At 44.0% G+C, this 26044-nt stretch overlaps 1 protein-coding gene across 1 annotated transcript; it reads left to right on the top strand.

Moving 5' to 3' along the window:
* Positions 1 to 22604: 22604 nt before the first annotated feature.
* Positions 22605 to 25120, top strand: LOC143926991 (uncharacterized). The gene is made up of 3 exons (XM_077451002.1): positions 22605 to 23530; positions 23738 to 23836; positions 24136 to 25120. The coding sequence occupies exons 1-3, from the start codon at positions 23322 to 23324 to the stop codon at positions 24515 to 24517; spliced, it is 690 nt and encodes a 229-aa protein (XP_077307128.1). The 5' UTR covers positions 22605 to 23321; the 3' UTR covers positions 24518 to 25120.
* The last annotated feature ends 924 nt before the right edge of the window (positions 25121 to 26044 follow it).

Raw genomic sequence — 26044 nt, 5'->3', positions numbered from 1 at the left:
TCTGTGCTAAACCACTGCACAGATAAGGTAAGTATAACATGTTTGTTATATTTAAGGAAAAAAAATAGATTTTACAATCACTTTAAGAGTATTAGCTGCCTGGCTGCCTCAGTCCCTGTCCTGGAAACAACATGCAGATTAGAAGGTCAGGCTATAGTCATAATCTTTCATTTTCAAATTTGTTCCAGGTCAGTATCTCAGAAAATACCAAAGCCATTGGAACAGTATAGCCAGGCAACTAGCATTTTAAGAAGGCGTGATACTAAGGGCCGGTTCACACTGCAGGCGATGCGAGGCGACACCGACTTGCCTCGCCGCGACCTGCCGCGACCTCAGCGGCAACTTGCAGATGACTTCTGTATAGAAGTCAATGCAAGTCGCCCCGAGGTCGCCCGAAAGTAGTACAGGAACCTTTTTTCTGAGTCGGAGCGACTTGAGTCGCTCCTCTCAGAACGGTTCCATTGTACAGAACGGGGGCGACTTGTAAGATAGCGGCGAGGCGAGTCGTGTCGCCTCGCATCGCCCGCAGTGTGAACCGGCCCTTAGGAATTAGGATTGTTCATTCACATTAAATAAAACAAAACAAAAAGAGAATGCACGCTTGGGTAGAACTCAGCTGCCAAGATCCCTGATCAGTACCTTAAAATCACCCAATGTGACAATTGTTGTTTCACACCCTGTGATATGAATTGGCTAAGCATCATTGAATTTGTTCTTGCAGCTTTCCCAAATGTTCTTAGCATTCCCAAATATTTTTTTAGAATGCTTGTGTGTACAGAGCTATGTTCCACTACAATACATACCACTGCTCTTTGCACTATATTAGTAAGAAACAAATATTGATATGGTAATTCTGTCTTAAAGTGTTTGTTACCCCGACACGTCATATTCCTGATATGTGCCTGCTGCACAATTTACCTCGTATGAGAATGTATCCTGCTCTCTTTGTATTGCTTCCTTTATGTGAAATTCCTGGTGTTCCTGATAGTACCCTTACTTTGCTATTAAGAACTGACCACACCAAGCAAGAGAGCACACCATGGTCAGTTCTCTAGCTATCCTGGGAACTCAGTGTACTCTCCACCAATGATCAGACTTGTCCTGACACCAATCACCCCCCCCCCCCCCACTGCACAGCCATTCACTTGCAAGCTCAGTGTGCTGCTGTGTCTCCTTCCCCCAGCTCTTATGCAGCTGAGAAGAGAGGGAATGTGATCATTTTTTTACAAAGGGAAAAAAGGTTGTTAGAATGTTTATTTTTTTATTTTTCATTTCTGTTTTAAACTGAATGGGTTATTTTATAAGGTGATCGTTTACAATCACTTAAAGATGTAACATTTCATACCATTGAAACAAAATAATTAAATAGAAATCCTCATGCCCTTGCTAGTTTAATTAACACATTTTACATAGTAATAATGATTTACACATAACTCTATCGACATAGATAACAACATTGATTAGTGCAGTTATACAGTATATTAATTGACAAAATCATGAAATACATTTCTAAATTATTATTATACAGGTTTTATATAGCACCAACAGTTTGCGCAGCGCTTTACAACATAAATACAGCTTAGGACCTGATTTTGATTACTATCAGACTCATTGAATTCTCAGGTTCGGGATTAGGAGAGGGATGACTTTGCAGTATCAATGCTGACAGGAGGAGAGAGAAGAAGGAAGACTCATCACTGTCCTGCTGCTCCTTCATTTTGCCCAATTAGCAAGTGGATTTGCAGTGCTGTTGCAGTGGGGGTCAAGGTGCTGCTTATGCTGCCTTGGTTACAAACTGGTTGTGCAAAATTACAAATCATTATTTGGCAGGAACCCCCTCCCCCATACATTGCCTTGAAAAAAAGTATTCATACCCCTTAACATTTTTCACATTTTGTCATTTTACAACCAAAAGCATGAATATATTTTATTGGTATTTTATATGATAGACCAACACAAAGTGGCACATAATTATGACATGGAAGGAAAATGATAAATGTTTTTTACATTTTTTTACAAATAAATATGTGAAAAGTGTGGCGTGTATTTGTATTCAGCCCCCCTGAGTCAGTACTTTGTAGAACTGCCTTTTTTCTGCAATTACAGCTGCAAGCCTTTTTGGGGATGTCTCTGCCAGCTTTGCACATCTATAGAGTGACATTTTTGCTCATCCTTCTTTGCAAAATAGCGCAACCTCTGTCAGATTGGATGGAGAGTGTCCGTGAACAGAAATTTTCGTGGCCTGTCAGTTTAGGTGGACAGCCATGTCTTTGTAGGTTTGCAGTTGTGCCATATTCTTTCCATTATCAGATGATGGACTGAACAGTGCTCCCTGAGATGTACAAAGCTTGGGAGATTTTTTTTCATAACCTAACCCTGTTTTAAACTTCTTCACAACTTAATTCTGACCTATCTGGTGTGTTCCTTGGCCTTCGTGATGCTGTTTGTTTATAAGGGTTCTCTAACAAACCTCCGAGGGCTTCACAGAACAGCTGTATTTATATTGAGATAAAATTACACAGGTGGACTCTATTTACTAATTAGGTGACTTCTAAAGGCAATAGGTTCCACTAGATTTTTAGTTGGGGGTATCAGAGTAAAGGGGGCTGAATACAAATGCACACCACACTTTTTACATATTTATTTGTAAACAAAATTAAAACCCATTTATCATTTTCCTTCCACTTCGCAATTACTGTATGTGGCACTTTGTGTTGGTCTATCGCATAAAATCCCAATAAAATACATTAACTAGGATGACAAAATGTGGAAAATTTCAAGAAGTATGAATACTTTTTCAAGGCACTGTACAGGCATACCCCACTTTTAAGTACACAATAGACATGGGCGCCATCCAAAAAATGTTCTCGTTTTGTTCCATATGAAAAAAAATTCTTATTTCATAATTCGTGTACGAAATTTAATTTGGATTCGTACGAAATATGAATTTTCGTTAGATTTGTAAACCTGTCGCTAAAATAACGAAAGTTTGTTATGATGAATTTATCATTATGAGGGGTTCCCACCATCCCTGTGCTGTGCTGACTTCCTGGGTTTTTAACTTTTAGGTTTGTTAAGTTTTCTTAACAATTACGAATGTTCGTTATGATGAATTTATCATTATGTCCCTGTGCGAGTGTGACTGTGTGAGTTCCCACTTCCCGGGTCTGTACACCTGCTGTGTGTCCATTATCAGGGGTTCCCACCATCCCTGTGCTGTGCTGACCTCCTCTGATTGGTGAACAAAACGCCAGTCATGTTTCTGTTAATTTGGATCTGAAATTCGTTAATGAAATTTCGTATGAAATTCGTAAGCATAAAAATTTGTAATTCCGGACTTGTACGAATGTATGAATTTCCGGAAATTCGTACGAATTTTCGATTCGTACAAAACTAATCACACATGTCTAGTGCACAATGGGGTTTATTTACTAAAGCTGAAAAGTGCAAAATCAGGCTCAATTCTGCATAGAAAACAATGAGCTTCTAATCCCAGCTTGTTCAATTAAGCTTTGGTAATAAAACCTGGAAGCTCATTGGATTCTATGCAGAAGTGAGCCTGATTTTGCACTTTTCACTTTAGTAAATAAACCCCATTGTGCACTTAAAAGTGTGATATGCCTGTATGTATTTCAAATGTGTATTTATCTGCCTGCCTAGGTTGCAGCTTTATTCTCTGGCTGACACTTCATAAACAGAATAAAGACTGAGCTACCTAAAGCAAAACATTCAATCTGATTTATCTATTTGTCCTTTCACCCAGGGAGGATGGCAGTCCAAATTAATAAACCTCTTTCATAACGTTGAATAATAAAATGTAATGCCTCATCATACCGTTGGGCAGTATTCTTAAAATAGCAATGCATATGATGTCAATAAGAATATCTGTGCTGCGCACGTGTAGTTAGCGATCTGCTGTATACATTTGACTCATTGACAACATCTGCCCCCTGCATGGTACAAGTCTGCCTCCCGCTTGTTAGAGTACATATGGAAACTGTTATGGTAGCACTTGCTACACAACTAAGAGCACCTGTTACACATATGGAACTAGTTAATGATACTAACCAGTTGCAGATATATTTCTAACACCTGCCACACATCTGGAATAAATTCTTATGAAACTGGTAATATCATAATTAATAAATGGGGCAGTCATGGCATATGAAGTGCAGTAAATCCTAGCAGCCAATAATCCAATTCAGTCTTGTTGGTGCAATAAAAGATCATTTCTGAGTGGCTGCTATTGTTCCCTGCTAATATATCATCATAGTTAGTAAGGTTGAATAAAGACACCAGTCCATCCCGAGTGAGTGTCTGCAATTGTCCCTATCACTGTACATTGCACACTCACATTGGTCCCTATGCCCTCAGGGAGCCCACAATCCAAGGTCCCCATTCATATACTAGGGCCAATTTTTGACAGAAGCCAATTAGCCTACCAGCATGTCTTTGGAGTGTGGGAGGAAACCCGAGTACCTGGAGGAAACCCACGCAGGCACAGAGAGAGCATGCAAACTCCAGGCAGGTGGTGTTGTGGTGTGGTGGTGTGGTTGGGATTTGAACCAGTAACTCTTTTTACTGCTAGGCAAGAGTGCTAACCACTACACCACTGTGCCACCCATAAGCTTTGTGCATCCTTTAGGCTGATATTTGGGAAGTTGTAATTCATTTTTTTTTTGTAAATTCTTTATTTACAGTTTTTTCTGGATATAACAGGCTTTACAGAAATACAGGTAGTAGACACAGAGCAATAACAGTTCAGGACGGTTACAGAGGCATGGCATGGAAACAATTACAATAGTGAAGAATCGCTGCAGGTTGAAATAAAAGAAAATATAATTAGACAGATGCTGTTGTGACCTAGATGTAATATTTCTTTATTGAAATGATTGTAGGTTCTGTGAACTGGTGGGTGTATGTGGCTGTTTATCATTTATTTATTTAGGTGGTTGTTTATTTATTAGGGTGTAGGAGGTCATTTATACATCAAAAAATTGCAGGTATAATTTAGCTTACACTTACCCTGTACTATAAAAACTCATTTGTATTTACATTTCTCACTATAGACAGTGAATTTCCAAGTAGGGAAATCATTTTGACCGATAAATATCCCATTTACGTGTTTTGTTAATGATCAATTTTGTGCTTTGGATGTTGCGATTGTGTTGTTTTCATTGAACTTTCATTGAATCTTCTTTAAAAGGTCCGTTTGTGTATGACCGGCCTTAGTCAATAAACCTCATTGTGTTCAGGGTGAAAACACTAACATGTCCAAAAAAAATATTAGTAAAGACAATTGTAAAAAAGGAAAGGACGGGGGGAAAAAAAAGAGAACATTTTATAAAACAGGAATAAAACAAAAAAAGATAAAGTGCGGGTTATTGAACAAAAGGTAACTATTTGCGGTGATGGGATTACTATCAGTCTGTGGCAGTAATTATTTGAAAGCCAGGGACAGGAAGGGTTAACAGATAATTTCTAAACCAGAAATTCTGTAGGAAGCACGAGAACAAGGGACCCATTCTACCAACAATGAATTCATAGCAGACTCATCTCTTGTGTCACCAATCCTGATCAGATCTCCCTGGAATACTCCGGACCCGTCAGAGCCTGGGGGCAAGATGCTGAGCCATTTTGGTTATTACAGAGTAAAGCGGAGGGGGTGAGTGAGGAGAATAAAGGAGCAGGACTGAGGAATGTATGAGAATGTCACAGCTGTGTCCCCAAACAGAGTGTTTATATCGAATGGTGAGACTGTCCTAATCTGTACTACTAAAGTTCACATTTATGGACTATGAAGTTGATGAAGAAAGAACAAATGGGAGTCAAAGCAATGTTGATAATCTTTAATCTGTAATAAAAGGCTTTATTTTAACATCATTTTATGTACAGTATATTAAAATATCCATGTAGTGTAATTGTCTACTTTGGTGGCTATAATGTTACTGGACTGCTTAAAGCAACTCTGTTGCTTAAAAACAATTTATCTAAAAGGGGACCTTTAAAAGTACCATAATATTACTTCCAAGTCTTGCTCCTGGTGAGTAGGAACTTTGCTTTCTTAGGCCGCGTACACACGGGCGGACTGTCTGTCCAACTTAGTCCGCTGAAACGTGTTTCAGCGGACAATCCGCTCGTGTGTGGGCTTCAGCAGACTTTTTCAGCGGACAGTCTGGCGGACTAAGTCTTTCGGAATTTCCGTAATACAGTCCGTCCAAACTTGGTTTCAGCGGACAGTCCGCTCGTGAGTAGGCAAGTTGGACGGACTAAGTATGGCGCATGCTCAGAAAGGATTTACACGGCCGAAGGTTGCATTGCAGTGTATTGGACGTCGTATTTCTAGTCCTGTCGTACGTGCTGTACACGTCATCGCGCAAGCTTTCAGCGGACTGTCTGTTCATCGTGTGTGGTCAAGTCCGTTCATTCAAAAGTAGGACGGACTGTCTGTCGGATTGTCTGACGAACTTAGTTGGCCAGACAATCCACCCGTGTGTACGCGGCCTTACAGAGCTACACCTGCTTGTAGAATCTTTGGCATCCGACCTTTAGGGGAATGTACAGTGCAGATTGTACCACGGGGAGTATTATGTGCAGGAGAGGAGGGCGGAGTGTATGGAGGGGGGTAGTATGTGCAGGAGAGGAGGGTGGAGTGTATGGAGGGGGGTAGTATGTGCAGGAGAGGAGGCTGGAGTGTATGGAGGGGGGTATTATGTGCAGGAGAGGAGGGCGGAGTGTATGGAGGGGGTATTATGTGCAGGAGAGGAGGGTGGAGTGTATGGAGGGGGTATTATGTGCAGGAGAGGAGGGCAGAGTGTATGAAGGTGGGTAGTATGTGCAGGAAAGGAGGCCAGAGAGTATGGAGGGGGGTATTATGTGCAGGAGAGGAGGGCAGAGTGTATGGAGGGGGGTAGTATGTGCAGGAGAGGAGGCCGGAGTGTATGGAGGGGGGTATTATGTGCAGGAGAGGAGGGTGGAGTGTATGGAGGGGGTATTATGTGCAGGAGAGGAGGCCGGAGTGTATGGAGGGGGGTATTATGTGCAGGAGAGGAGGGCGGAGTGTATGGAGGGGGGTAGTATGTGCAAGAGAGGAGGGCGGAGTGTATGGAGGGGGGTAGTATGTGCAGGAGAGGAGGCCGGAGTGTATGGAGGAGGGTATTATGTGCAGGAGAGGAGGGCGGAGTGTATGGAGGGGGGTATTATGTACAGGAGAGGAGGGCGGAGTGTATGGAGGGGGGTAGTATGTGCAGGAGAGGAGGCCGGAGTGTATGGAGGAGGGTATTATGTGCAGGAGAGGAGGGCGGAGTGTATGGAGGGGGGTATTATGTACAGGAGAGGAGGGCGGAGTGTATGGAGGGGGGTATTATGTGCAGGAGAGGAGGGCGGAGTGTATGGAGGGGGGTATTATGTGCAGGAGAGGAGGGCGGAGTGTATGGAGGGGGGTAGTATGTGAAGGAGAGGAGGTCAGAGTGTATGGAGGGGGGTAGTATGTGAAGGAGAGGAGGGCAGAGTGTATGGAGGGGGGTAGTATGTGCAGGAGAGGAGGGCGGAGTGTATGGAGGGGGGTAGTATGTGCAGGAGAGGAGGGTGGAGTGTATGGAGGGGGGTATTATGTGCAGGAGAGGAGACTGGAGTGTATGGAGGGGGGTATTATGTGCAGGAGAGGAGGGCGGAGTGTATGGAGGGGGGTATTATGTGCAGGAGAGGAGGGCGGAGTGTATGGAGGGGGGTAGTATGTGAAGGAGAGGAGGGCAGAGTGTATGGAGGGGGTAGTATGTGCAGGAGAGGAGGGTGGAGTGTATGGAGGGGGTTATTATGTGCAGGAGAGGAGGGAGCAGTGTATGGAGGTGGGTAGTATGTGCAGGAGAGAAGGCCAGAGTGTATGGAGGGAGGTATTATGTGCAGGAGAGGAGGGTGGAGTGTGTGGAAGGGGGTATTATGTGCAGGAGAGGAGGGCGGAGTGTATGGAGGGGGGTAGTATGTGCAGGAGAGGAGGCCAGAGTGAATGGAGATGGGTATTATGTGCAGGAGAGGAGGGCCGAGTGTATGGAGGGGGTAGTATGTGCAGGAAAGGAGGGTGGAGTGTATGGAGGGGGTTATTATGTGCAGGAGAGGAGGGAGCAGTGTATGGAGGTGGGTATTATGTGCAGGAGAGGAGACCAGAGTGTATGGAAGGGGGTATTATGTGCAGGAGACGAGGGCGGAGTGTATGGAGGGGGGTAGTATGTGCAGGAGAGGAGGGCGGAGTGTATGGAGATGGGTATTATGTGCAGGAGAGGAGGGCGGAGTGTATGGAGGGGGGTAGTATGTGCAGGAGAGGAGGCAGCAGTGTATGGAGGTGGGTAGTATGTGCAGGAGAGGAGGGCGGAGTGTTCGGAGGTGGGTAGTATATGCAGGAGAGGAGGGCGGAGTGTATGGAGGTGGGTAGTATGTGCAGGAGAGGAGGCCAGAGTGTATATAGGGGGGTATTATGTGCAGGAGAGGAGGGAGGAGTGTATGGAGGTGGGCAGGGGCGTTGCTAGGTGGGGGGGGGGTCGGTGTTGTACGCAAGGCAGGTTTTTTTTGGCTGGGCCGTGACACTGACGGTAGTGTCTTACATACACTAACCTAGCTACACTGACGGCAGTGACCTACCTACCTGACCTACCTACACTGACAATAATGACCTACCTACACTCATCTGCCTGACCTACATACACTGGACATATACATACACTAATGGTAGTGACCTACCTACACTGACTGACCTACACTGACCTACCTACACTGGCATTAACACACACTGACCTATCTACACTGACATTAACACACACTGACATTTACATACACTGACATTAACACACACTGACCTACCTACACTGACATTAACACACACTGACCTACCTACACTGACATTAACACACACTGACATTTACATACACTGACCTACCTACAGTGACATTAACACACACTGACATTAACACACACTGACCTACCTACACTGACATTAACACACACTGACCTACCTACACTGACATTTAAATACACTGACCTACCTACTCTGACCTACCTACACTGACATTAACACACACTGACTCACCTACACTGACATTTACATACATTGACCTACCTACACTCACCTACCTACATTGACATTAACATCATACACTGACCTGTCTGAGCCGTGGTGTCACAGCAGCCAGTCCTCAGAGGAGGAGGAGAGGAGAGGAGAGCGGCCCACCCGAGCGCCAAGCTGGGATGTGGCGCGGCAGCCTCTTTGTAATTACTGCCTTCTGGAGCCAACAGCGCCTATGATGGATGTCACACATCCCACTGTCCTGGCATTGGACCAGTGGGACGTCCATCATAGACGTGCTGGCTCCAGAAGACGGGACCTGCTCTGGCACTCGGCCACACTCGACCACGCTTGGCCGCACTCAGCCAACGCTCGGCGGCGCTCGGGATCAGATTGGTCCCGGCGCTCTCGCCTACCCTGCAGAGCTGACACTTGGGGCTATAGGGGGACACATTCGGGGCTTCAGCCCCCCCAGCCACTCCCTGCCGACGCCCCTGGAGGTGGGTAGTATGTGCAGGAGAGGAGGTCAGAGTGTATGGAGGGGGTATTATGTGCAGGAGAGGAGGGCAGAGTGTATGGAGGGGGGTAGTATGTGCAGGAGAGGAGGGCGGAGTGTTTGGAGGTGGGTAGTATATGCAGGAGAGGAGGGCGGAGTGTATGGAGGTGGGTAGTATGTGCAGGAGAGGAGGCCAGAGTGTACGGAGGGAGGTATTATGTGCAGGAGAGGAGGGTGGAGTGTATGGAGGGGGGTATTATGTGCAGGAGAGGAGGTCAGAGTGTATGGAGGGGGGTATTATGTGCAGGAGAGGAGAGGGGAGTGTATGGAGGGGGGTAGTATGTGCAGGAGAGGAGGGCGGAGTGTATGGAAGGGGGTAGTATGTACAGGACAGGAGGGTGGAGTGTATGACATTTGGTATTATGTGCAGGAGAGGAGTGTGGAGTGTATGGTGGTGGGTAGTATGTGCAGGAGAGGAGGGCAGAGTGTATGGAGAGGGGTAGCATGTGCAGGAGAGGAGGGCAGAGTGTATGGAGGGGGATAGTATGTGCAGGAAAGGAGGGCAGAATGTATGGGTGTATTATGTGCAGGAGAGAAGGGCGGAGTGTATGGAGGTAGGTGTTATGTGCAGGAGAGGAGGGCGGAGTGTATGGAGGGGGGTAATATGTGCAGGAAGGGAGGAGCAGTGTATGGAAGGGGGTATTATGTGCAGGAGAGGAGGGTAGAGTGTATGGCAGTTGGTATTATGTGCAGGAGAGGAGTGCGGAGTGTATGGTGGTGGGTAGTATACGCAGAAGAGGAGGGCGGAGGATATGGAGGGGGTATTATGTGCAGGAGAGGAGTGCGGAGTGTATGGAGGTGGGTATTATGTGCAGCAGAAGAAATCGGAGTGTATGGAGGGGGGTATTATGTGCAGGAGAGGAGGGCTGAGTATATGGAGGGGGGTATTATGTGCAGGAGAGGAGGGCGGAGTGTATGGAGGGGGGTATTATGTGCAGGAGAGGAAGGCGGAGTGTATGGAAGGGGGTATTATGTGCAGGAGAGGAGGGCGGAGTGTATGGGAGTTGGTATTATGTGCAGGAGAGGAGGGCGGAGTGTATGACAGTTAGTATTATGTGCAGGAGAGGAGGGCGGAGTGTATGACAGTTGGTATTATGTGCAGGAGAGGACTGCAGAGTATATGGCAGTGGGTAGTATGTGCAGGACGGTTTCAGTAGTTCATTATTTTTATTTATTTTTTTGTTTTACAATTTTATTTTTTTATATTTTTTTCATTTTTTCACAATGATTTGGGGGAAGTGGACATTGTCAGTAGAATGGTGGACGGTGTCAGCAGTTTTTTATTTTTATTATTTTATTTTTAATTATCTTGTGCAATTTTTTTTTTTAATGTTTCATATTTTTTTCCGGGCAGTAGATGATGTAGGTAGGGCAGTGGAGAGGATGATGTCAGTAGTTTTTTGTTTTTATTATTTTATTTTCTACTTTTTTTTAAGTTTTATTTTTTATTAATTTTATTTCATAATTTTTTATGGGAGGGCGGGGGGCAGTGGACAGTGTCAGTAGAGCAGTGGATGGTGTCAGTCGTTTTTTTTGTTTCATTTATGTTTTATTTATTTTTTACAATTACATTTATGAATTTTTCTTTTTACAATTTAATTATTTTCCATTTTTTTCATAATGCCTTTGGGGGGAGGAGATTTGGGCCGTGGATCATGTCAGTAGGGCAGTGGATGGTGTCAGTAGAGCAGTGTATGGTGTCAGTAGTTCTTTATTTTTAAGAGCTTTTTTAAGTAGCTCTTTTTTTTTTTTAAGAATTTCTTCATTTAAAAAAATGCATTTTGGGGACCAGTGGATTTTTTCAGTAGAGCAATAGACAGTGCCAGAATTTTTTTATTTTTTATTATTTAATTTACTATTATTTTTATTTTTTTACAATTTTTGTTTGTATTATTTTTTGCGCAGATTTGGGGGGAAGTGGGTGGTGTAAGTAGAACAGTGGATGGTGTCAGTAGCTTTTTTATTTTTTATTATTTTTTTTCTATTATTTTTTACAATTTAATTTTTTATTATTTTTATTTTATTTATTTTTTGAATAATTTTTTTTCACAGTGCTTCTGGGGAAGAAGGGGCAGTGGATGATGCCAATGGTCTTTATGGTTTTCTTTTTTTTCTATTATTTTTTACAATTCCATTTGTTATTTTTTTTATTTTATTTTTTTTTGGTATTTTTTTTTCACAGTGCTTCTGGAGAAGAAGGGGCAGTGAATGATGTCAGTAGGGCAGTGGACAGTGTCAGTAGAGCAGTGGATGGTGTATTTTGATTTTTTTTTACAAATTCATTTGTTGTTGTTTTACGATTTAATTTATTATTCATTTAAAAAAAAATTTCACAATGCCTTTGGGGGGCAGTGGATCATGTTTGTAGGGCAGTGGAGAACATCAATAGAGAAGTGGACGGTGTCAGTAGTTTTCTTTATTTGCAATAAATATGCAAAAGTGTACATGCAGAAAGGGTAAAATCAAATAAAACCATTGGCAGCATGGTGGTTTAGTGGTTAGCACTGTTGCCTTGCAGCACCAGGGTCCCCAATTTGAATCCTGGTTAGGACACTATCTGTATGTAGTTTTTCATGTTCTCCCTGTACTTGCATTGATTTCTTCTGGGTAGTCTGGTTTCCTCTAACACTCCAAAAGAAATGTTGTAATAGATCCTGACTATAGGCCATAATATGTGTATGCATGTCAAAGAGACCTTCGATTGTAAGCTCTTGATGGCAGGGATTGATGTGAACTTTCAATATGCGAAGCACTGAACCAGATAGATACCACTAATGAAAATGTGAACCCAGCAGCCAGAAAACTCAAGATGAGCCCTGAGACATGTTTAAAGACTCAAGATAATTAAATATAACTGTATATACAGTATATATACAGGTGCATCTCATAAAATTAAAATATCATCAAAAAGTTAAATTTATTTCAGTAATTCAATTAAAAAAGTGAAGCTCATATATTTTATCTAGATACATTACACACAAAGTGATATATTTCAAGCATTTCTTTCTTTTAATTTGGATAATTATGGCTTACTGCTAGTGAAAACCCAAAATTCAGTATCTCAGAAAATTTGAATATTACATAAGACCAATAAAAAAAAGGATTTTTATTACAGAAATGTTGGCTTACTAAAAATATTGCATGGAGGCGATCAGCCTGTGGCACTGCTGAGGCGTTATAGAAGCCCGGGTTGTTTTGATAGCGGTCTTCAGCTCGTCTGCATTGTTGGGTCTGGTGTCTCTCATCTTCATTAAACCAGGTATTGGTACTTTTGGCAGTGTGGGCAGGTGCCAAGTCCGGCTGGAAAACGGAATCAACATCTCCATAAAGCTGGTCCGCATAGGGAAGCAAGAAGTGCTCTAGAATTTCTTGGTGGAGGGCTACGCTGACTTTGGACTTGATAAAACACAGTGGACCAAAACCAGCAGATGACATGGCTCCCCAAATCATCACTGACTATGGAAACTTCACACTGGACCAACTTGGATTCTGTGCCTCCACACTCTTCCTTCAGACTCTGGGACCTTTCCAAATAAAATGCAACATTTTCCACAGTCCGTGATAATTTGGGGAGCCATGTCATTTGTTGGTGTTCTATCAAGTCCAAATCAGCGCAGCCCTGTAGCAGGGTATTCTAGAGCATTCCCTCTGCTGACCAGCTTTATGGAGATGCTGATTTCATTTTCCAGCAGGGCTTGGCATCTGCCCACACTGCCAAAAGTACCAATACCTGTATTAATGATCATGGTATCACTAGGCTAGATTAACCAGCAAATTTACCTGACCTAAACCTCATGGATAATCTGTGGGGTATTGTCAAGAGGAAGATGAGAGACACCAGACCCAACAATGCAGATGAGCTGAAGGCCACTATCAAAGCAACCCGGGCTTCCATAACACCTCAGCAGTGCCACAAGTTGATCGCCCCCAATACCACTCTGCATTGATGTAGTAATTCATGCAAAATGAGCCCCAACAAAGTATTGAGTGCATACTATACTGTACATGGACAAACTTTTCCGTAAGCCAACATTTCTGTATCAAACATCCTTTTTTTATTGGTTTTATATAATATTCTAATTTTCTGAGATCCTGAATTTTGGGTTTTCACTAGCTGTAAGCCATAATCATCAAAATGAAAAGAAAGAAATTCTTGAAATATGTCACTTTGTGTGCAATACATCTAAATAAAATATATGAGTTTCACTTTTTGAATATAATTACTGAAATAAATTACATAGTTACATATAGTTACATAGTAGGTGAGGTTGAAAAAAGACACAAGTCCATCAAGTTCAACCTATGTGTGATTATATGTCAGTATTACATTGTATATCCATGTATGTTGTGGTCATTCAGTTGCTTATTTAATAATTTCTTAAAACTATCGATACTCCCCGCTGAGACCACCGCCTGTGGAAGGGAATTCCACATCCCTGCCGCTCTTACAGTAAATAACCTTCTACGTAGTTTAAGATTAAACCTCTTTTCTTCTCATTTTAATGAGCGACCATGAGTCTTGTTAAACTCCCTTTCCGCAAAAAAGTTTTATCCCTATTGTGGGGTCACCAGTATGGTATTTGTATATTGAAATCATATGCCCTCTCTTCTCCAGAGAGAATAAGTTCAGTGCTTGCAACCTTTCTTCATAACTATTGTTCTCCACACCCTTTATTAGCATCGTTGCCCTTCTTTGTACTCGCTCCATTTCCAGTATATTCTTCCTGAGGACTGGTGCCCAGAACTGGAGAATTAACTTTTTGATGATATTCTAATTTTATTAAATGCACCTGAGTGTTGTTTTGCTGTGTAATTTGAATAGACAATTAAAAGTGTACAAAATACTGTGAAGTATTACTGAAAATGTGAAACCAGCAGCCAGAAAACTCAAGATGAGCTCTGGGACATGTTTAAAGACTCAAGCTAATGAAATATAACTGTATATACAATTAAATATACAGTATATACTGAGTGTTGGTCTGCTATGTAATTTGAGTGTACAAAATACTGTGAAGCATTTAATGTGAAATTTAACAGCAAAATATGATGCATAAATAATAATTGCTAGTGATCTGCATGCAATATGTTGAGTGATACAAGACAGAAAAGCCCTGGTTCAGAAGCAGCTAAGCGTCTGTTTAACCTTTTCTGAAGATGAAGAGAGTGTCCTGGAAAGTAAAATCATGGTTACCCACTGCTTTGTCATTAGTGGCAGAAGGGGACAAAAGACCATATGAGCATGCAAACTGCAACCCAATCCAGCCCATCAGGAATGAAACACAGGTGGCAGAAGTGACTATAGTAACACAGTGGAATGCAGGCTTGCATTCCAAAGGGTGGGCATTAGCTGGCAGAACAGGGCAAAACTTTGGAACACAAATTTATATTCCCAGAAGGCCACAATGGGCAACGCCCACCTGTAACATTACCACATAGGGGGGAGCAGTGTAATAATACAGTAACAATCAACCACACTTTATTGTTATGTAAGAAGGCCAGTATGGTGGCCTGAATTTATGGGAGGAGCCCGGGGGGTATTTAACCAGCCCGTTCGCCTGTGGTGGTTGTCGGTTTCCGGTGCGCAATACCACGTCACTAGGCCGACAGCTCGTGTTGATCACCATTTGATTACCATTCAGACAAACGTCTCCCTTCTTGGAAGTCTCGTAGTTTTCGTGTTCCGTCCGGTTTTGTACAAATCTCGCCGGCTCGACTGCCGCAGGTAGGGGTCTCGATTGACCTTCATTTCTATTCATTTCTATTTTCATTTGAGTGTCGTAAACCCTAAAAATGTCACATCGTTCGGGATGATACCGGGTTGTTATCACTCATGTCGCACTTGCCCGCACACGCCCTTCATTTCACGGGCGTCGTTCGGTAGGTTGTCTGTGATACCTTGTTAGCTACCGGTTGCATAATCTTGTTCGTCATGTTCCGCAGTCATATCGTTGTCAGTCGTATCTTGCGGCACAACGACCCATGCCTCTGCCACAAACTGGCTCACGTAGGCCATTTCTTCATTTCACCTGTCACTTACTACGCTCCGATTCGAATCCAGTTGCATCACCTAAATGCGCCGATTCGTCCCGGGGTGCCCCTAGGTATTCGGCCTCATTTCGGTACATGCTCCAGAGTCCGCTCGTTCCAACCGTCCGGGTCTCTGTCATGGGTTCATTTCACGTCACCTACTACGTTCGAATCGATACCAGTCGTTTGCAAAAAAAAAAAAAAAAACGCACAGGTTCGATTAAACGTGTCCCAAATAGCTTGGCCTCATTTCGGTACATGCTCCAGAGCCCGTGCGTTACCATTTCAACCCGGGCCCTGTCATGGGATTCATTTCACGTCACCACTACGTTCGAATCAATACCAGTCGTTTAAAAAAAAAAAAAAAAAAAAAACGCACAGGTTTGGTCGACGTGTCCCAGTTGTCGTTGGCCTCATTTCAGTACATGCGCTAGAGCCCGTTCGTTGACGGTTGCGAGTCGCGTCCTCTCCGAGTCGCAGCTCTACCATGGGAAAACATTTCATCCTCATCTAGTTCGCCCGGGTCGAATCCGGTCGCATTTCGTTTGCATCGATTCGCCCGGACGGTCCCACATTTTGTAGCTTTTTCGGCCTCATTTCAGTGCATGCTCCAGAAATCCGGGTTGGTTCCAGCCTCAGTTTGGGGCCGGCCATCCCAGGCCTCTGTCATGACAGTAGTCCTTCATTCATTTCACTGTCACATTCCGCGCTCCGGTTCGAATCCAGTCGCACGATCGGATGCACCGATTCGTTCCGGTTCGCCCCCAGGTTGTTGCCCTCATTTCAGTACGTGCTCCAGAGTCCGTTCTGCTGTCAGTTGTACTAACGACACGACCAGTTTGTGCCTCTGTCACGGCAATCGTGCTTCATTTCATGGTCACTTATAGCGCTCCGATCCGAATCCAGTAGCATCTATGATGCATCGATACGGTTCGGCGTGCCCCAGAGGGAACAGCCACATTTCATTTATTTTTTCCACAGGTTGTCTGGCGCTGGGCCAAAAAAAAAAAAAAAAAAAAAAAAACGGAAATCTCAAAAGGATAACAGAAACAATAAGGGAATAACGGCGTGATGGTTTAGGAATCATGGCGCAGAAATATCTACTCACCGGTGCACTTCAGTTGTGTTAGCCAACTACTTACGTCACATGCCAGTTTTCCTTGTTAGGCTCCTTCAAACAAATGTCATCTGTTGTTTCTCTCTCCAGGTCAGTCAAAGCTTAGTAGGTCCACCCTGCACCAGCTTGGACGTCGTCTCCCAGGTAAAAAAAAAAAAAAAAAAAAGAAGGGCTAGGAGTGGAAAAGGCGACAGCAAGACGGACCGGTACACATATGTATGTAGGCGAAGGAACGTCAGTATATATGTGTATTCGCGTTCGCTTCCGCCTTAGTACCCAAGCAACAGGTGGGCTCACTTGGAAAATAGAGAAACAGTCTTGACTTTGTCATCCTCTATAGGTTCCGGTCGTCCATCTATCTTCCCCAAAAGAGATAGGACATCACTCCCGGGGTTCGATCCATCAGGAACCATGTCCCAGACCAGCAGTGAAGACCTTACTGCCCCCCTGTCACCTCGCCCGCCTTCAGTGGGCGACAGCATTCAGTCTTTCAGGGGCTGGACTATCCCTAGGCTGTCAGCGGAGCTCAGACGCAGGGGCATTCCCTTCCCAGCCACAGCTAGGAAGGCAGAGCTGTTCAGGCTCCTCTCTGCCCCCCCAGCTACCGCCGGGCCTAGTACCCCGCCTCAGGCTACGCTGCAGTCCATCTCTTCGGCCATAGGTCAACTGCATACCATGGTGTCGTCTCTGGCCAGCTCGGTCACGGATGTTCAAACCAGAGTGACCCTCTTAGAAACACCTCCAGCTACAGCCACCACTGTTCCGGATGCAGTCCCGTCTCCTCTACCAACAGGTACCGAAGGCACATGTCCCGTGGTCTGTCCAGCACATCTTGTGCCGGCCAGCATTAGGAAGGACATCTTGGACGGCAAGGATGTTAACCTTGCCTCCTTGCTCATTTCGGTGCATGACCTGGCAGAGAACAAGGCTTACACCTGGGGGGATGTATCCGTAGTTCTCAAAGCTAAGGACCCCAGGCTAAACCGGAAGCTATCCATCCCCGAGTTTACCCTAGCCTTCGGCATGCTCAGAGATGTCGTTTGCTCAGCCTCTCCTGCCAGGAGGGTTGAACTAGATTTGTATCTCCACACGGTGGTGGACCTGGGGTACAAATATGGTGGCTTTGCATTCTACGACTACCATCGTTCCTTCTCAGCGAAAGCAGCCGCCAAACTGGCACAGTTCCAGTCTCTCACAGACTGGAGCCTGATGGACACGGAACTATTCTGCCGGCATTTTGCCGGCCTTCATTCACCCCTGTGTGCCGTCTGCCAGTCCTCCACCCATACCGCTCCCTGGTGCGCCAACATACCGGCTACTCGCCCGGTAGAATTTCCCTCCACCTCTGCCGCAGCCCCAGGCCCATCAGGCTCGGCACCAAAAAACCAGGTGGACAAGTTTGGACGCACGGTCCAAACCATTGGGGGTGCGGCCATCTGCAATAACTTCAACTACGGTTCTTGTAATTACAGCCAGTGCCGTCTACTGCATATCTGCGTTATATGCCACAGGGCGCACCCCAGGAATTTGTGCGAGGTCAAAGCGCACAAAGGTTCATGACTGAGCCGTATAGACATACTTTGCCTGGGCTTCTACCTCAACACGCACCCCACTCCTTCACTAACCACCTTCCTCATAGGCGGCTTCACCGCAGGTTTTCACACCGGCCTCATCTCCCTACCTCACCAAACCCACGAGTGCAGAAACCTCCGCTCAGCAGCCTCTGACGAACAGGCCATCGACCTGCTGCTGCAGAACGAGGTGGATCGAGGCTTCGTTATAGGCCCCTTCACTCAGCCCCCCTTCAATATGTGGAGAGTTAGCCCTATTGGGCTTGTCAAGGGCAAGTTTTCCAATAAAAGTCGTTTAGTGTATGACCTGTCTGCGCCTCATTCTTCTCACATCCCTAGCTTAAACTCATTGATCCCTTCTGAAGAATTCTCCTTAAAATATTCCTCAGTGGACATGGCAATCCAGGCCATCCTTAAAGTAGGCACAGGCGCATGGCTGGCGAAAGCGGACATATCCGACGCCTTTAAACTGTTACCTATCCACCCGTCCCTCTGGTGCTGGCACGGGATTAAGTGGAAGGATCAATACTACTTCGCCACGAAGTTGACGTTCGGCTCCAAAAGCAGCCCGTGGCTGTTCGACATATTTGCCCAATCTCTCGAGTGGATTCTCTTACACAAGGTCGGCTGTCAGCAAGTTATCCACTACTTAGATGATTTTTTATTGATAGAACGGCCAGGCGCACCTCCCAGAGATCTTGACAAGTTAAGGACCGTTTTCGGGAACCTCAATGTTCCCATCGCTGAACATAAGGTGGACGGACCCGCACATTTAATCACCTTCCTTGGTGTTATTTTAGACGCCGGCTCCATGAAAGCCAGCCTGCCCCTTGACAAACTAACCCGCATCAGGGCGGCACTTCACGAGTTCACTCGGACCAGGGGATGTACTAGGAGACAGCTGCAGTCACTGTTGGGCATGCTCAATTATGCCATGCGCATTATCCCACAAGGCCGTTCCTTTATCTCACGACTGTTGGTCTACCTGTCTCAGGCTCAAGACCCGGATCATATCCTTTGCCTAGACACCGCAGCTTTAGCAGACCTGGCAATGTGGGACGAGTTCCTGTCCAACTGGAATGGCATCTCCCTTTTCATCCCGTGCATTTCACCTCTCTCACCACAGGTAGTCACAGACGCCGCGGCCTCTACAGGGTTTGCAGCAATTTTTGGCCACCATTGGTTCGCCGGACCCTGGCCTTCTCAGATACTTAGCATCCCGGGCTTTAGTCAATCCTCTTCACTCTTCGAGCTCTACCCCATGGTTGCAGCCGCCCAGCTCTGGGGCCCTACCTGGTCCGGACAAACGGTAGGCTTCACCACCGACAATCAGGCCACAGCCGAAATTGTCAATAAAGGCAGGTCTAAATCCCCCTCCGTGATGTCCTTCCTACGCAGGCTGGTGCAGCTGTCACTGCAGCACCAATTTAACGTCATCTGCATGTTTATCCCAGGGAAATATAACCGGGCAGCTGACGCCCTCTCCCGCTTTAATTTCCGGTCCTTCTTTCTACAGGTTCCCAGTGCAGATGCCGCACCAGCGCCTATCCCGCATTGGTCGCAGTTGACCCTGGACTAGAGCCGCATTTACTAGGAGCCACGCAGCTCATCAACCGTTCGTTATCGGACAATACTCTCAAAGCCTACCAGGTAGCCTGGAGAACCTTCAACGCATTTCTGGTCACCTCCTCAGTAGGCACCCCCACAGATACTAGACACATTCTAGCCTTCATCTCGTACTGCCACAACCAACTGGCCTTGTCTTTTAACACCATTCGCTTATACTTAGCTGGTGTTCAGCACTTCCTTTCAATCCAGGATCCTACCAAACCCTCTGTTTTCTCGTCCCACGCTGTCCGAGCCATATTACGCGGCATCCAAAAGCAACAGCCGCCAGTAAAAGTCAAGCGGCTCCCCATCACCAGTGCCATCTTCAGGGACATGTCCACCATACTCAACAGCTACCCCTTTGGTGTTCTCCCCAGTCTGGTCATACAGGCAGCCATTTACCTAGCCTTCTATGGCTTCCTTCGGCCCGGTGAGTTCACTCACAACAGCCTACACGGCCCAGTCCTCCGCAGACGTCATCTGCTCCGTCACCAGGACCATTTCATCCTCCACCTCCCGGTAACCAAGACCCAGCAGACAGGCACCGGCGTAGACATCCACCTCTACAAAACCAACAATGCCTGGTGCCCGGTCACGATGCTTACACAGTTTCTCGCTCGGCTGCCCGAGCTCCCGGACTCTAGCCCACTTTTGCCCTTCCCGGTGAAACCACTAACTAACCAACAATTTATTAAGCATATCAGGATTCTCCTCCGCAACCTGCTCCTCAATCCTAGTGAGTATTCCGGCCACTCCTTTCGCATTGGAGCAGCTTCATCCGCATCCCGGCATGGGGTCCCGGACCACGTCATCAAAAGGTTGGGCAGGTGGAAGTCGGCCTGCTTCACTCGGTACATCCCTAACCCACAGGTGGAGATGTCTCGAGCATTCACTCAACTGGCTCAATAAAAATTAACCAGGAAACAATAAAACTCTCTTATCCCTACCTGACTGTTTTGCCCCCTTATTTTGGTATACCGTCCATTAGACCAGGGCACACTTTCAGGTCCATTTCATAAAAGGTGTCTCATGATAAGCTTGTTTTGTTCAGATACGTATCGGCCATAGGGCTCCAGCCATAAGTAAGAAGGCCAGTATGGTGGCCTGAATTTATGGGAGGAGCCCGGGGGGTATTTAACCAGCCCGTTCGCCTGTGGTGGTTGTCGGTTTCCGGTGCGCAATACCCTCCCTCCCATCCCCTTTTTAGGGCATTTATCAAAAAACATTTCTCTTCAATCATATTCATTCTAATTACTGGGTATGCCCCCTTATTTTGGTATACCGTCCATTAGACCAGGGCACACTTTCAGGTCCATTTCATAAAAGGTGTCTCATGATAAGCTTGTTTTGTTCAGATACGTATCGGCCATAGGGCTCCAGCCATAAATTATAACTAAAGGCAACATTTTTTTTGTTTTGGATAGGGTAGAGAGGGATTTGAACGCTTGTGAGTTTTCATTATTGTCTGTTCACCCATTAAGGTGATTCACACTCTGTATTTGTTCTATTTACTATTATCATTGAAAGTGAAAGTTTACCCAGAAAAGTAATAGAGGGGAAATCTTCCAATAGGGACACTAGTCCTGGTGACCAGGGAATTCCCCAAGGAATTTCCTTAAACTGCAGGGATTTCCTCTGACTTCCTGTTTGGCTATGGAACAGGAAGTCTGAGGAAATCTCTGCAAAAGGGACACAGAGAGTGAAAAAAAATCTGACAGGGGTTATAACCCTGTCTTGCCCTATTCAAAGTGAAAAAAATGTTTTGCCTATAATTCTACTTTAAGTAAACTATTTTTAATAAGTAAAGAATTAACAAACAGGAGATAAATGTGTTCCAATAAATAATGAGACCACAATGTATATAATCAAATGTGATATGTTGACTATGGCAAATGCCAAAATATCTATAGCATATATAAAACAATTCAATCAATAGCTGATGCCCAGCTCAAAGTGAAGATTACTGGACCTAATAATTATCCAAAACATGTCATGTGTAAGTATCAAAATGAATCATGAGAATTCACATTATTCTGAATAGCATGACAGCATGTTCCAAATGTCTACAAAGTCCTCCAAACCTGTGCTATTTGACACATGGCACATGGGTAGATGAGTTAAATACCAGGAAAAAATTATTCCCCATATGCTATGTGCACAGGCAAAGATCCATCATCAGATTAAATGGCAGGATTTTCAGGGGTAAGTGCAAAAACCATCCCAATAAATTGAAAAGCAGGATATGAACAAATCCAATGGTGTGTAGCTTTTCTTGAGAATAATTGAGCAGGCAACAACAGATGTGAAAACAGCATCCTGATAGCGAAGATCCAGGCAACAATAATAAATCCTTAAAACCATGAAACGAGACAGTATGACATGTTGAGGCACCATCAAGGTGTTCGAGCAACATCAATCCAAACAATGCCAAAAAGAGTCATTTACAAGAAAACTCTAAAAATAAGCATACTATGTCAAAATGGAAATATTATAAAATTACATTAATTGTGAGAAAAAAGCACACATACAGAAAGAGGGGAAAGAGTGAGGCACCAAATACCAAAGTTACCACAATGGGCAACATACAGTTGCAGTGACAATAAAAAAAAAAAAAGCTGTATATGAAGGGATGATAAAAAGATCCAAACCTAAGACTCCTTTCACAATGAGGTGCTTTTCAGGTCTTTTTAGGTCTGAAAAACTCATGAAAACGTATTTCCATTAGGATCAATGAATGCTTTCACACTAGGGCGGTGCACTGGTGGGAAGGTGAAAAACTCCTGCAAGCAGCAGCTTTGGAGCATGTTTGGAGAGCTAAAAAAAACACCTCAAAAGCACTCCTTTCCACTGAAATGAATGGGAAGCCCCTCAAAATGGTTGTTGCAGCGGTTTTTTGAGTCATATGACTTTCAAAAAAGTGCACCGCTAACTCCTCAAAAGTGCCTGAAAAGCTCTGCGTTTTATAGGCAGTTTTCAAGCACCTGAAAAGCTCTGCATTTTATAGGCAGTTTTCAAGTGCCTCAGTCTGAAAGGGGTCAAAATGAACAAAAACTGAGGCCATAATTACCATGCTTACCAGATATGAATCTGTAAAAAAGGCCCAGTGAACCCAAATCCTCACAACCAATGAACCCATAGACAGTGTCATTAAAAAGAAGGTTTTGGTAAGAAGAAGGTGATTAAGGCTCGGTTTTCACTATTGCGACCCCAAAGTCGCATGATTTACAGTGTGACTTTGCTATGTGTTTTTTTTGCGATTTGACACGACTTACCAAACAACTTTAGCGACTTTGATGTTATGCGATTTAGTCATAGTTATGTAATTCCTTATCCTAATTAGTAATTTCCTCTTTTGTTGTCTCACGTGCTGTATAGTGCTTAGCAAACATGTTGGCTATGCAATATGTTGGGTCAGCAGTTATTATGGCAGCATTAATAGATGAAGAAGAAGAGGATAAACAGAGGAGAAGGCATAGGTTTTGGATCCATCCCGTCATTGCCCAAAGGGAAGGGAGAGGCCAATTTTGGGTCCCTTACAACGACCTCCATGCTCATGAAGACAAATTCTTCAACTACACACAGATGTCAATTAGAAGGTGAGAACATTTGTTTATGTCAACTTGCAAATGCTCCAAGATATGTTTAGGAAAACGTGTATATGCATGGTCACTATGACTCCTTTTCTAATTTTTAGCTTTGAATAGCTAGAAGTGTTAAAAACCTGATCAAATGTTTAAAAAAGTGGATGTTTTTTTTTTTTTTTTTAACAATGCAGCTAATAGCCATATATTTTCGCTTTACAGTTTTGATGAATTGTTGGCTTTGCTCTTTAGCGTTCTAGACCGACAAAACACCCATTTCCGAAAGAGTATTCTGGATTTTGAAAGACTCATAACATTGAGGTAACTTTTCATACCTACTTTTTCTTCTTCTTACCTCATACGTGGCATTTGGAGATCCACATCATTCTTTGATCCACTTTACATGAATTTAAATAATAAACACTAGCAGGTTATTGTTGGTGTGATTTTTTTTTTTTAACATATTAATTGTCATTGTATATCATATGTGTCTTTCTCCTGCTCCTCTTCCTTCACTTTCTTTGGCACCTCCTTCCAAGCTTGTTTTTAGTGCTAATATAGAAGTAGCTTATTGTTAATATGCATCATTGTAATAAACTGTATTTACTTTGACATTTTAGGTACCTGGCAACTGGACATTCCTTCGCAAGTTTGCATTTTGAGTTTTTGGTTGACAAAACTACTGCCAGCAATATCGTACATGATACCTGCAGAGACATCTGGAATGTTATTAGGGATTTGGCACTGAAGAAACTCACTCCCAAAGATTGGTGCAAGATAGCAGAAGTTTTCTGGGACCGATGCAATTTTCCGAATTGTGTCAGGGCAATTGACGGCAAACATATAAGAGTAGTGATGCCCATTGTCAGTGGAATTAAATTCTTCAACTATACAAAATATTTTTCATTTGTCCTACTAGCAGTGGCTGATGGCAATTATTGTTTTAGATATATAGACATAAGATTGTATGGCAGCAGCTCAGACTCCAGTATTTTTGCATGAACATCTTTTGGAAGAATGTTGAGGGAAAATGGCCTGGACCTGCCACAGTACTGTCTGCTGCCAGGAACAAATGGGCCACCACTGCCATTTGTCTATGTTGGGGATGAGGCCTTTGCTCTCAGTGACCATCTACCAAGGCCTTATTCTAATTGGTCTCTGAGTGAGCAGAAGAGAATCTTCAAACACCGCTTAATGAGTGCAAGACGAGTTGTTGAATGTGCTTTTGGCATTTTATCGAACAAGTGGCGGTTCCTACATACACTTATCAATTTGAAAATGGAGAATGCGATACACGCATTAAAAACAGCATGTGTGCTTTATAACTATGTCCGAATTCATGATGGGTACCTTTTTGAAGATTTCCTCAGGCATGATATGGAGGGCGCACAATGGGGTGCATGCCAGTAAGGGCACACGCAATGGTGCCACTGTGCGTGAGGGTTTCACTTCGTTTTTCATGTCTGCTGCTCGTTGTGTCTCCTGGCAGCAGGAGGCTATTGCATAATGTATGTCACGCATTTTATTTTTTATTATTATTTATATGTCTGTTATGTGTAATTGCATAAATATAAATATAAAAAGAGATAAATAAAAAACACATAATGTAACCAAAATAATTTTATTTTCCAAATTTTTGTGCAAGAATGCACCAAAAATAAAGTTTGTTTTCAGTGAACTACACCCTTTTTTGGATGATTATTTTTGCCAACAAGGAAAAATAAATTAACATATATCAATTTGAACAACACCAAACAAAAAGGCATACAAAAAATAACAATGAAGAATCTGAATATTTTTTAGCAGAATTTTTTTTTGCAAGAATGCAACAAAAATTAAAACGTAGTTTCCGTGAACTATACAATTTTTGGGTTGTTGTTTTGGCAACCACAACAAAGAAACACAAATTAACAGGTATCAAAACAACACCAAAAATAAAAAAAAACTTACAATTGCTGGTACGTTTTTGTTTCAGTGGTGGCGGAAACTGAACTAGTGGTTGGTCCAGGGTATTCCACTGATGTTCTTAGGTATTATTTCCTTTCAAGAAAAGGCAGAACCTGATTGGGTGTAGGCTGCCTAAGTTGGTGAGTGGTTGGTGGGCCAAGGGTGGAGGTAGTGGGCGCAGAAATGGGATGTAACATGCGTGGCCTTGAGGGATTCAGCATATTGCCATAGTTGTCACAGTATGGTCGGTTTATTGTTGGGGCATACTGTGTACCTTGAAAGTGAAGGTACTGTTGATAAGGGGGTTATAGGGGGGGGATGTTGCATATATGTTGAGTATTTTGTTGGCTCCTCACCCACAAAGGATTGAGCAGTTGACATCAAAGCCATCCTAAGTGCATATTTTTTCTCTCGGGGGGGGGGGGCTGTTTATATATGCCTAAAATTACAGTGAGAAGTGCTGTGTCTTCACACTGGTTTTCAGCCATTTTAGTGGACATCTAACTGACTACATCTAAGATTTTATCGATAGGTTTACCAGCCCTGGCAATTCCCCATATAGATCTTTGCAAAGGCCTAGAG

Source organism: Lithobates pipiens, unplaced genomic scaffold, assembly GCF_037356315.1.
Source record: "Lithobates pipiens isolate NorthernLeopardFrog02 unplaced genomic scaffold, aLitPip1_a1.2 Scaffold_23, whole genome shotgun sequence".
NCBI classification, from domain to species: Eukaryota; Metazoa; Chordata; class Amphibia; order Anura; family Ranidae; genus Lithobates; species Lithobates pipiens.
The sequence above is the reverse complement of the archived record's forward strand: the minus strand, read 5'-3'. Positions and strand labels throughout refer to the sequence as shown.

Coding starts and splice junctions, on each gene's coding strand:
- LOC143926991 (XM_077451002.1), top strand. CDS start 23,322: ATGTTGGCTATGCAATATGTTGGGTCAGCAGTTATTATGGCAGCATTA. Junction 23,531..23,737: donor ACACAGATGTCAATTAGAAG/GTGAGAACATTT, acceptor TTCGCTTTACAG/TTTTGATGAATTGTTGGCTT. Junction 23,837..24,135: donor GAAAGACTCATAACATTGAG/GTAACTTTTCAT, acceptor TTGACATTTTAG/GTACCTGGCAACTGGACATT.